The sequence below is a fragment of the Rhinoraja longicauda genome, chromosome 11, assembly GCF_053455715.1.
Source record: "Rhinoraja longicauda isolate Sanriku21f chromosome 11, sRhiLon1.1, whole genome shotgun sequence".
In the NCBI taxonomy this organism is placed as follows: domain Eukaryota; kingdom Metazoa; phylum Chordata; class Chondrichthyes; order Rajiformes; family Arhynchobatidae; genus Rhinoraja; species Rhinoraja longicauda.
The window spans coordinates 29,861,948-29,874,079 of NC_135963.1; the positions used below are offsets into that span (position 1 = coordinate 29,861,948).

At 37.6% G+C, this 12,132-nt stretch overlaps 1 protein-coding gene across 14 annotated transcripts in view; it reads right to left on the reverse strand.

Annotated features, from left to right (window-relative positions):
* Positions 1 to 2,608: 2,608 nt before the first annotated feature.
* Positions 2,609 to 12,132, reverse strand: part of nfia (nuclear factor I/A) — a 663,295-nt gene continuing 653,771 nt past the window's right edge. For all 14 annotated transcript variants that reach the window (XM_078407283.1, XM_078407289.1, XM_078407293.1 and 11 more), the window contains one exon: positions 2,609 to 8,341. Coding sequence is in view for 1 of the 14 variants with exons in the window: in XM_078407281.1 (XP_078263407.1) it covers positions 8,324 to 8,341 (18 nt within the window). In the remaining 13 variants the exon portion in view is untranslated. The remainder of the gene's footprint in view (positions 8,342 to 12,132) is intronic.

Consider the following 12,132-nt stretch of genomic DNA (forward strand, 5'->3'; position numbering starts at 1 on the left):
AAATAATTCAAAAACTATTAAAAATTAAGCATGAGATTAACATTTATGCAAATAGTTAATAGCTTTAAAAATAAGAAAAACTGAAATGCATAAAACAATTACATTTACATTATTTACTTTTAAGTCTAATTGAATTGACTAACCTTTTTTCTCAAAGAGTCTTTCTTCTGGGAAAAAAATTACAGTAAATAGTCCTGTTCTTGGGCTTGGATGAAACCAGCAAATGAACAGCAGACAGATTTCCCAGTATAATTAATGGACACCAGGCCGGACTCCATGAGACATCCAACGTCAGGGTAGAATCGAGAATCACCAGTGATCCAGTGTGCAAACATTGAGGACTTTTCAGTCTGTGCGGGAAATCCGAACTTTAGCACAGTTACAAGCCCAAACTCTTATTCTGATTAAAATTAAACAGTGGAACAAGTGACGATATATGTTCAATTGAGAAACTGAAATATAGAATGTTCCCAGATAAATACCATATGATGTGGACTTTCAAGTGATTCTAACTAGCATAAGATGAAAAGGTGGATATTAAAGGAACTCTTAAAGCAAGTTGTAGCGCATCCAAAGTTCACTAAGCTCAATGTCTGGGACTTTACTGAAAGGTATTTGACAGTTGAAAATGGCCCACTTACCTGAAACCGAACTTGGTTTGGTCAGGTGAAGTGAGGTGGGGAAGGGTGGGAAGGGTGGATCATGGCTGATCTCTGCCTCCTAATCCACAGGCGGCACGGTAGCGCAGCGGTAGAGTTGCTGCTTTACAGCGAATGCAGCGCCGGAGACTCAGGTTCGATCCTGACTACGGGTGCTGTACTGTAAGGAGTTTGTACGTTCTCCCCATGACCTGCGTGGGTTTTCTCCGAGATCTTCGGTTTCCTCCCACACTCCAAAGACGTACAGGTATGTAGGTTAATTGACTGGGTAAATGTAAAAATTGTCCCTAGTGTGTGTAGGATAGTGTTAATAGTGTTAGTGTGCGGGGATCGCTGGGCGGCACGGACTTGGTGGGCTGAAAAGGCCTGTTTCCGCGCTGTATCTTATAATAATATGAAATCCCATTTTCCTGCCTTCTCCCCATAACTCTTGACACCCGTTCTAGAATTTGTCTATCTCTGCCTTAAAAATATCCTCTGACTTTTCCTCCAGTCCTCTGTGGCAATGAGTTCCGCAGATTAACTACCCTCTGACTAAAGAAGTTCCTCCTCACCTCCTTTCTAAAAGAGTGTTCTTTAATTCTGAGGCACTGACCTCTGGTCCTAGACTCTCCCACCAGTGGAAACATCCTTTCCACATCCACTCTATCTATGCCTTTCATTATTCTTTGGGTTTCAATGAGATCCCCCCTCAACCGTCTAAACTCCAGCGAGTAGAGGCCCAGTGCTGTCAAACGCTCATCATATGCTAACCCACTCATTCCTGGAATCATTCTTGTAAACCTCCTCTGGAGCCAGCCTCTCCATAGCCAGCACATCCTTCCTCAGATATGGGGGCCACATTTGCTCACAGTACTCCAAATGCGGCCTGACTGGTGCCGGAAAGAGCCTCAGCATTACATCTCTGTCTGATGGAGGTAGCGGGTGTTTATAAGCAAAAGGTCACACCTGGCCAGAGGAAACTGCAATCAAAATCAGCACTAAAAGACAATGGACCACCGTCAATTCGTGGGCAGAGGTGAAGCACCTCATTGTGGACTTTGGATTTGGAGTGGATGTAGCATAGTGTTGGTTATGTGGTCAAAAGTATAACTGGAGACATGGTCAAAAGTATAACTAACAATAAATGGGTGTGGTTAATGGGGAGATGGGGGTGTCGTGTGGACTTGGCCACTTATGTCTTTTCAACTCATCTTGAACCACTTCTCATTAAATAAATATTTTGTGCTGTTTTGATATTATAGAAGAGGTGATTAAAATAAATGACCATTCTCAAAAAAAGTCAGTAAAGTGCTCTCTAATAACAATGCTGGGACTATTTCATCAATGCTGTAATCTTGTAAAAAAAAAGTATGTTTGTATAAGCAGAGGTAGATGAGTGAAATTCTATTTTGGACTGTTGGCTGATCAATGGCCTTCTATTGTAGAGGAGGATGGGGGTTTAAGAGTTAATGTGTACAGATTACATGGTGAGCGTGGTGAGCCTGCTTTACTTACTTAGAATTGCTAGCTAAAGTATAACAGGTTGTTTTGTATAACGGCAGAGGTATTGTGACTAAGGAGAAAGGCCCGCTACCAAATAGTACTGCAGAGAACACCAAGTTCTAGACAATAGGAACCGGAGCAGAAATGTGCTGACTGTGTGATCAGCTGGACCAATGACTAATGTATAAATATACTGCCGGTGCACAGAATGATTGAGTGGGACCGTGAGGAGCTGCAAGTATGTGACTCTCCCACTAGCGTAATAAAGTTGTGTCTTTACTATCAGTGTCTGGCAGTGTTTGTTATTTCAGAGCGCGGACAGGCTTTAATACAAGCTACCTGCCTTTCATATTTGGAGAGGAATTTCCATCACCATCTCACGACTTTTTTTTGTATGATGTTGTGTTCCACTGTAACTAAAAGGCACCATAATAACAAGTCATGAATACAGGGTACAGTAGCATTAGCATTTTATTTTCCTTTTTTTGTTGCATAGGAAATGCAGCACTTGCTTCCAGTAATCGTATTGTAATGTGAGAAGGTGGTAGCACTAATGGTTGAATACAAGAGTTAAACTATTCCACACCAGCTCAAAACTTGCAGAGATTTAGTTGAGTAAGAATTGATGCCCACAGTGTTTCTCAACCAATAACATACTTTCACATACACGTTTTTTTTAAAAATGACCACGAGAACAGAATCATTGCCAGTACTAGAGGCACAACATTTTTACTGAATTCATCGAAAGTAAATGTTCAACCGTGCATGAAACTAAACAGCCATTTCTTTAATTCTCGTTTTAAAAATACGTGCTCTGGTGTGAAGGTAGGGGTGGGCACAGGTACCCATTCTCCCATCTGTTAAAGTGCTACCTGCTCCCAAAAATGTGAAGTTCTTTTTAGTCCTTCTCTTGGGGAAGGAGCTTTGACCCGGACATAACAGCACTGCTGCACAGTAATGGGACGGTAAATGCACAGACGTCATTAAAAAAAATTTAACTGAATCGCGTGCGATGCCACTTATAGGTAACTGTCAGGTAAGTTTTATTGGCTACACAGTTTCTAAGTTTGGAACTGTGCCCACCCCCTAGGGTGAAGCGAAATAAACAACAAAAAAAAGTAATACTGAAAATGTTTAAAAAAAGTAAATGTATTACCTCAAAAAAAACTGAAAACACCCCCAAAAAATAGACAGATGGGTTCTCAGTGAAATATCTTTAAAACTATCTGACAAGAACCAAGTCAGGAAAAAAAATGACTAACATAAACTTGAGTAATATTTATACAGCTCAATAAGCATTATGGAATAGCATGCAGTAATATTGTATGGTTATTTTACATTTGCTTAATCATCAGGAGAAGGTTCTGACAGACAGCGAAGGCGACAGTTGTAGAAAATTGTAGTTCAGAAGATTCATATAATACAGATTTCACAGGCACCACTTTTTTTGTAATGTTTCAGGTAATATGCTGGTATTCTTATTTCTTTATTTTATCCAAAGCTGGCATTTATAATAATGACAAAAGGCAAGGATTGACGTAAACTCAATAGATACCAAGGTTAACCATAGAATCTGTGCATAGTTCTCATGCAGAAAACACTGCTATGCATTTTCACTGTAATAAAGCAAGTGAAGTGAGCCCAAGTTGTCACATTTCATTGCCAGCCTGTAATAGCACCATGTAATGGATTTGCATTTAACAGTAAATTTAATTATAAACTTGGTGACACAGTATTCATTACGATTAAGTGCTATGGAATAGCTTCAATGTTACCTGCTACACATCAAAGCAATTTTCAGTACTGTTTGCAGACTTTTTTTGAACTTTTTTTAATTAAAAAGGCTTTCTTAGTTCTGAGCTGTTGGACAGCCGGTTTGCAATTGCAAAGCTGGGTTTTACTGTCAAACGCTAATGCATGCATTACCCTCAAGACAAGACTTTTTATTTTAGTGCATCTGAATCCTGCCAGGTGCCATTAAAGCTCTCCTTATATTATCAAGCCAATCTCAAAGTCATGTTCTTATGGTATTTTGTTCCATGTAGGCCTTCTATCAAAGATATTTCCAGAGACACAATTCAAAGTGTAATATTGTTTGACATTCAAAAAAATCACTACAAGGAAAAATAAACTGTCTCAAGCTGTGTGTCTGGTTTTTTTTGTATATATTTTATCAACACTGCCACTACAATGCTGCAATATGCATGAAGAAAATAGGTGAGAGAACCTGTCATGGAACTTGCATATTACTGTGGGCTGACTGAATTCTGCAAACTATGCTTTCTAGAGGAATTTTCATTCGTGTGTGGTCTTTATCCCTTCTCCCATCCTTTCTGATGAAGAATAGCTGATCTAGAGCTTCAGGCAATTTCTAGTCTGTCTGTACTGTTATTTGACTAAGTTCAACTTTGACTCTGAAGTCAGTCAATCAGAACTACTAACTTATTGGCAGACAAAAACCCATGATTATTGTTTTGCAAAGTAACTAAAAACAGAAACATACATTTCTAACATGATACTGTAGACTCTAAGCTTGCATTTGTTGTACCTCAGCAACATTCTTAGGGTTACATTCTAAAGAGGGTGCAAAGATAATTCAATAATCAAAGGGTTACGTTAACATTACGTATCCAGCCTGATGGTTGGGTGGGGGAGTAAAGAAAACATAATCACATCTCCCTTCTATTAAAAGAATGACATGCTGTCCATACCTCCTAAATGAAACTGAATTCTCATTTTGTTGAGTTCTTGATACTGTGAAAGAGAGTTAGCTTAATAATACTTACGACCCCAGTCTGTTTCATCCATTACCCTTTTACCTACATACTATCTTTTTTCCATATCTTTAAAAAAAACTTTTCCTTTTTTTAAAACTTTAAATTTGTTCAGGTTCCCTTAGCATCTTTCAGACTTGAAACAACAAATACCTTCAAAAATACAGCATGTAATGTCCATTTATAATGGTTTCTCAGTAGCCTATACTTTATAAGTATAGGAATATGCCATACCAATCAAAGAAGAAAAATAAAGTACTTAAGTACATACAAAAAAGGAAACAGGAAAGTTTATAACTCAAATCCAGTTCCCAGAGGAATAGCAATACTACGAATGCTGCCTTATAACCAACAATCAGAAGATCCACTAAGCTAAGTTGACAGATTTTTTTCTCATTTTAACAATGTTACAAAAATTCCTGCATTACAAAATAGGGCAGATTAAATCAGTGTAATTAATACAACTATACAACATACAAATTACAATTCTGCTGAATGGGCAGCTCAACTTTTTTTTTCTTTCCTTGCTTTGCAGCCATGACTAATCACACTCACCAACAAAATAAAATTTAAAAAAATTAACTGCCCGAACTATTGCTTTTTAAAAAAAACTGTTTTAAAAACAGGGTGCATTTTTTAAACTTATTATTTTGTATGTACAACCAATTCTACTCATAAACCTTGGCATTTAACAAGGTCCCTACAAAAAAAGTTTGTCCGTGCTATTCCCTTCACTGTGAAGCACTGCAAGCTGCTCTTTATAGTGCACATATGTCAATGTAATGCCCAGCTACGTGCTAAAGGAAGGCTAAGGATGTGGATTACAAGAAATTACATCAAACAATTACAATCACACAATACGGTATTGTGGAACACTTACTCACCACTTAGTAGACACCTATCAAAATCCAGAAACTTGTTTTAATCATTTTAATATACATAATCAGTAAACAATTTGAAAACTTGGAAGTTTCAAATGTGCATATAAAATGGGCATTTTTTTGTTTTTCTTGAATGCAAATTCCTTGCAGTCTGCTATGCTGAGAAAAATATGGGTCTGGGATTTGAATGAAAGTTTAAGGCTCAAATGTGAACAAACTGTTCTGAAATTTGTTGGAGCAGGGTTCAGCTTAGTGCTTCACAGTTCTACTGCAACTCTAAGGAGAGCCCTTCCTGTCTGTGCATTCAGCGTTTACAATTTACAAGACAAACATCTAACAGACTGCATTAACAGCAGCACCAACTTTGGTCAAATAAAAAAAAATTAAAAGTAAAACTTGCTAAGCATTTCTACATGATAAATCAGGTATTGCATATTTTTTTCATATATCTGGGAAAACAAAGGAAGACGCCAAATAATATTAAAATGTAGCAACATCCAAAAAAATACTGATACACTAGCATCTACAAATTTCAAAAGTACTGACCATAAAGGACAATGAAATCTAATCCTATCTGCGGCAAAAACTGATTTGTTTTCTACATGTCGAAACTTTACAATGGCTGACATCAATGTCGCATTTAAAAAGTGTCTCTGATTGCTACACCAGGAAAAGACCCAAGAGGATTGTTACATTATAGGAACATGTGCAATGATTCCACGTATAATTGCTATCCAGGGCAAGGCACATTGATGCGGATTTTTTTAATATTAAATTCGTGCAAATCAAGAAACTTATTCCATTAGGGAAAAAGTGAGGAGCAAAAGTGTCTTCCCAAGACTTTCTGTTTACTGATTGTATAGGACAGTAGTAGAGGCCCTTTTCTTAGGCCCAACAAGTACAGTTCAAAAGGCAAGTGCCCGGAATAGGGATTATATTTATTGTGTCTTAATGCACTATACATTTCTCCTACATTGTCTATATAAAAATTAGTCACTAACACTAGATCATGCATTTTAAATGTCTGAGTGGCCGGCAAGCCAAGCAGAGAATATATACGGTTGGTATACCATGGGAAAATGGTTTGTTAAATATTTGCAAAGCATGCCTCATAGCATGGTTGAGGGTTTGCTTTGCTGTTTGGTCAAAAATCTATTTCAATGCAGTGTTTCTTTTTATTCTTCCATGTACAAGTTACTTAAATCGATACGGATAGATTCCTAGATACAACATGTGGATCTGAATTTGAATGTTCCAAGGTGGAACAATGAAAAACTCGTCAAGATTTTAATCTGCGTACTGTGTCTTTGAATTTAGAAACAACTTTACTTATAGTACGATGTGGCGATTTTCTATTATGTGCTTAGTTAAAACAATGAGTAGCTATAATTTTGAATGTAGTTTACATGATCTGGTAAAAGCACCATTAGCTTTTTTTTAATTTTTTTTTAAATCTTCCTTCAGTTTACTTGAGGGATGCAAGTTTATTTTAAAAAAAATAAAAAAAGCAAAAAATAGCTCCCCTTTTTTTCTTGCAAGGCTATGATTTTACCCCGATAGTTTAGAGTCCTGGGGTGGGAGGACTTGGAAAACAAAAATAGAATTTTCAACAATCTCTATCATACAAAGATATTTAACTATCCAATGAAATTGCACTTTACTCAATTAATCAAAAAAATTAAACCTTTTTGATTGATTCCTGTCAGTTTCAATCAAAGCAGACCATCCTCCCCAGTTTGCATGGATTTCTCATTTTTAACAATTTATCTTATTGTTGTCGGAGAAAAACAAAAAAACAAAAATGGTGTGAATGCAGCATTTCAACCTTGTTGGTGTGAGATGTTTTAATTTTATATACCTTTCAGGTTGCCTATCGGAGCTATGATAATTAATGTGCGTCGGTATATAGCTTGGTTTGTGTTTAATAAATTTTCTGGAAAAAAAGAAGAGCTGTATTTTATGATATGTTGCAGAGAAAGCTGCCTTAGCTATTTCCATGGTGTTGTAGTATTTTATATCTTGCAGGATTTAGCTATGGAACTTCAAAATACATGTGTTTCATTATCTTTCACTAATATTTTATCTGTTGAGGGTCTCCTGCTAGCTGGAGATTGCCTGAAATAGTTAGACTCTATGTAACTATGTGATAATCACACCGTTGGTAAGTGATAGCGGACTATTTCTATCTGGTATGAGAGACTACCTTGCTATGCCTATCTACATTAAAACACTTCAGAATTTTCTAACAGAGCCTAAGTATTTCAGTACCTCAGTAGCAGACCCTTAAATATCAATAGCACGGTAATGAAAATGACGAGAATGACCAGTTCTTATTAAGTAAATCCATTGCTATGGTCTTCATCATTCAGCTTTTAGGCGTGCTGTTTCATGTCATTTTTTTCTGTTGAAATTCTATTGATCTCCCCTCCCCCCATAGCTTGAAGTGAAGTTGTCTTGCTCCCATGTTACAGAGTTGGGAAGGGGTCAGGTGGTCTGTCTGCTGGGTGGCGGGAAGCTATGGCCTTTATCCCAGGTACCAGGACTGGAAGAGAAGAAACAAAGACACAGAGTTAAACTAAATGGATATCAATCAAATGCAATGCATCAAAGGTAGCTTTTTCTTAATATCACAGTCAATTTCTTCAGCAGCTGAATCAGAGGATGAAATATGAATAGAATATTGATTTTGTTCACAATTACGACTCTCTTTACTCTGCAGAAGCAAAAGCTTTGACATTGTACTTTAGTGTACTTTATCTAAGATCCTAAAAGAAAGACTCTAAGCGGACAAGAATATCCATTACCAGTTGCCCTTTCCAGTTCTTGTAGCAGGTCAGTGCCTAACTGCAAAGATATTGCTGATGGTTCAAACTTCAATTATTAACTTAGCTTTCTCTTTTAGATGCTAACTAAACGGGTACATAGTAGCCGTACTATTTAAGTTTTAAATTCCTTCAAAGCTATTTTCTTTTACAGACTCCCGTTCCAGAAAGAGCTACAATCAAGATTCGGTTTTCAGTGTTTCCATTCATGTTACAGTTTTACAACGTTAACCATATAATGCAAAGAAGAATTTGAAACCATCAAGGCAGCACTGGAATAGGAATAGGCAATTTACACAAATTACTCTGGTAAGACTGCTAAATTTGCTAACGACACAAAGATACTGTAGGTAGGAAGGTCAGTTGTGCAGAGTACCTGAGAAGGCCATGAAAGTTTTAAAGACAGATTATGAGAAGGCACAGGGAAAATGTGAGATCTCCAGTTTGTGAAAACGTAAAGTCTACCATCTAAATGGTGAGGGATTACGGAGCTTAGAGATGCAGAAGGATTTATTTTAAATGTAAATGCTAGATATCCTGAAATAAAAGTAAATGGTAGAAATGCTCAGCTGGTCGGGCATCCGTGGAAAGAGAAATGGAGATAATGTTTCAGGCTGAATAATTACAGGTCAACCTGAAATATTAAATCCATTTCTCTTTCTACAGCTGCAGCCCGACTAACTGAATGTTTCCATTTATTTCAAAGATACAGAGAGAATTGGGTGTCCAGTGCATGATTTGCAATAGGTTATTAAGCAGACGTAACAAACAAGTGTTCATGTGATAGTAGCAAAATTAGGCCATTTGGCCCATCAAATCTACTCCACCATTCAATCATGGTCTGATCTATCTTTACCGCCACCTGTCCCTTCCTTCTTTTGGTGTTTGTTTGTATGTGTTAAATGTATGTTTTAATGTTCTTTAGCTTGTTTTATGTGGGGGGTGGGGGGAGACTTTTTCTAATCTCTTACCTCGATGGAGATACGATTTTTTTCCATATCGTATCTCCGTCCGCAATGCGGCCTAACATCGAGGAGTTTTCGGCCTTTGCTGGAGACCAACTTCGGGAGCTCCACCGCAGGAGCCTGCAGAGTAACCATCATGGATCTCGCGATCCCTTTGCAAGGGATCGACCTTGGAACTCCAACCGTGGGAGCCTGCAGACTTAACATTGTGCAGCTCACGGTCTCTGGTCAGAGACTGACTTTGGGAGCTCCAAGCCGCAGGAGCTTCAAAGTGCCCCGACACGGGAGCTTTGACTGCCCTGACACGGGAGCTTTGATCACCCCGACGTGAAGGCTTTGATTACTGGCTGCGGGAGCTTTGATCACCCCAACTGCAGATGGTTCGACTGCCACGACCGTGGGTGAATAAAAGAGGAAGGGGATTAAACTTTATTGTCTTCCATCAATGAGGAACGTGGGGAATCCGCTGTGGTGGATGTTTATGTTAATTTTTATGTAGTTGTGTGTCTTGTTGCTTTTTTTTTAGTATGGCTGAATGGTAATTCAAATTTCACTGTACCTTAATTCGTACATGTGACAATAAACTGACCTTGAAACCTCTTAATCCCATTCTCCTGCCCCTTCTCCCCATAACCCCGACCCCCGATAATTAGGAAAACCAACAGAATATTATTGTTTATTGCTAGGAAAATAAATATAAAAGCAGTTATAGAGAGCATTAATAGTCTGATACTCCTTAACTGGTCTCCTTAGTTATGGAAATGTACTGTATAAGTAAGTTCATAGAGGGTTCCTAGACTGTAATGGGTGAGTTGGTTTATGCGGGAAGATTGGATGGGCTAGGCTTGCATCTACTGGAGTTTTTAAGAGTAGGACGGGACTTGATTGCAACACATAACATGCAAAGATTCTTGATGATGTGGATGTGAAAAGGAGATTTCATCTTATAAATAGAGGCTACTGTTTAAAAATAAGGTGACACCTATTTACGAAAGAGCAGGCTTGTTTTTTTCTCCCAAAGGGTCATGGTTCATTGGAACACTCCCTCAAAGGTCAGTGGAGGCAGACTCTGAATATTTCTGAGGCTGATGGAACTGGATAATTGATCATCAAGGAGGTGCAAGGTTACTGTAGTAATGTGTTGAGATTGCAATCAGATCAGCCATGATATTATTGAATGGAAGAAAAGGCTTAAAGGACCATACATATATTGATATTGTATGACCGTATATTTGTGCAACTCCATCAATGGATTCCACCATTACGATGCACAAATTCTTCATTTCATCATTTTATACATTCTATCCTGTTTAAGAGGCTAGAGTCAAGTTTAAGAGGCTAGAGTCAAGCACAGTTTTTGAGTGCATATTAAATTATTTTTAATTGTATCCCATTCAGGTTATTAAAGGAACTAATAGTTGAACATAGGTCATTGGAATGGAGTCAGTTTAGTTCCTGAAAGAAATTAAGGTATTTCTTTGCAGTGCATGATATGTTTGTTGCTCATAACATTCTTAGTGTGGATTTTATTTTTGTAGCAAACAGGCATTGACTCTAAAAGGAAATGACCTAGAAGTAACTTTTATAGAATTTTAAAGTATACTACAAAACAACATTTGGCTATATTAGCCTCTGTGTCACTATCATTGTGACACCAGAGCTTATTCTAATCAAGGCGAAGATTTGTAAATAGCAAGAAGAATAATCTGAATTTCAATTAAAGTACATGCATTTTTTAATGGACAAATCATCTGAAATCTAAATTGTATTAAATTCTGGACGAGGTCCTTGAATGTATGTTTTAGATGCCCAGTACTCAGTCTACTGCAGGGAATCAAGATCTGCTGGACCACGTCCAAAATCTGATGGAGAGGCATAAGAGTTTCTACAGTGATATAAAAAGAGGGAAGATAATGTGAATGTTAGTCACATCGACCCTAAGGCAGAGGATTAATAATGGGAAAGAGTGAAATTATAGAGATTCTGAACTTTTATTTTGCATCAATCTCCATGACACAAGACAGTAAAAAAAACTAATAAAAGATAGTCAAGAAACTTTCGGGAGAGAGAACCTTGAAACAATTGCTTTCACTGAAATGAAATGTCCGAGCTAAACTTATGGACCTAAAGAATAACAAGTCCCCCAGAATTGGTCTGCATTCCAGCCTCTTCTAAGAAATCTTTGCAAGGATGGTGTATGTGCTGAATTTCTTAGATTCAGGAGAGGTCCCAGAGTATTGGAAAACCGCAAAAATAGTGCCACTATTCAAGAAAGAAAGGAGATAGAAAGCAGAATACGACAGGGCACTGGGCTAACATTGCATTGGGAAAATTCGAGAACCCACTATTTGTGAGATTAGGGCAGTTTGAAAATTATACAAGTTAACCTGGTTTTATAAATGGAAAATAATGGTTGAGTTCTTTGAGGAGGTAACAGTGTAGATAAAGGGGAACAAGTAGATAAAGGGTATTTGATTTTCAGGAAGTCATTCATTAAAGGCTCATAAAAGGCTACTGCACAGAGGCTACACACAGCAATGGTGTAA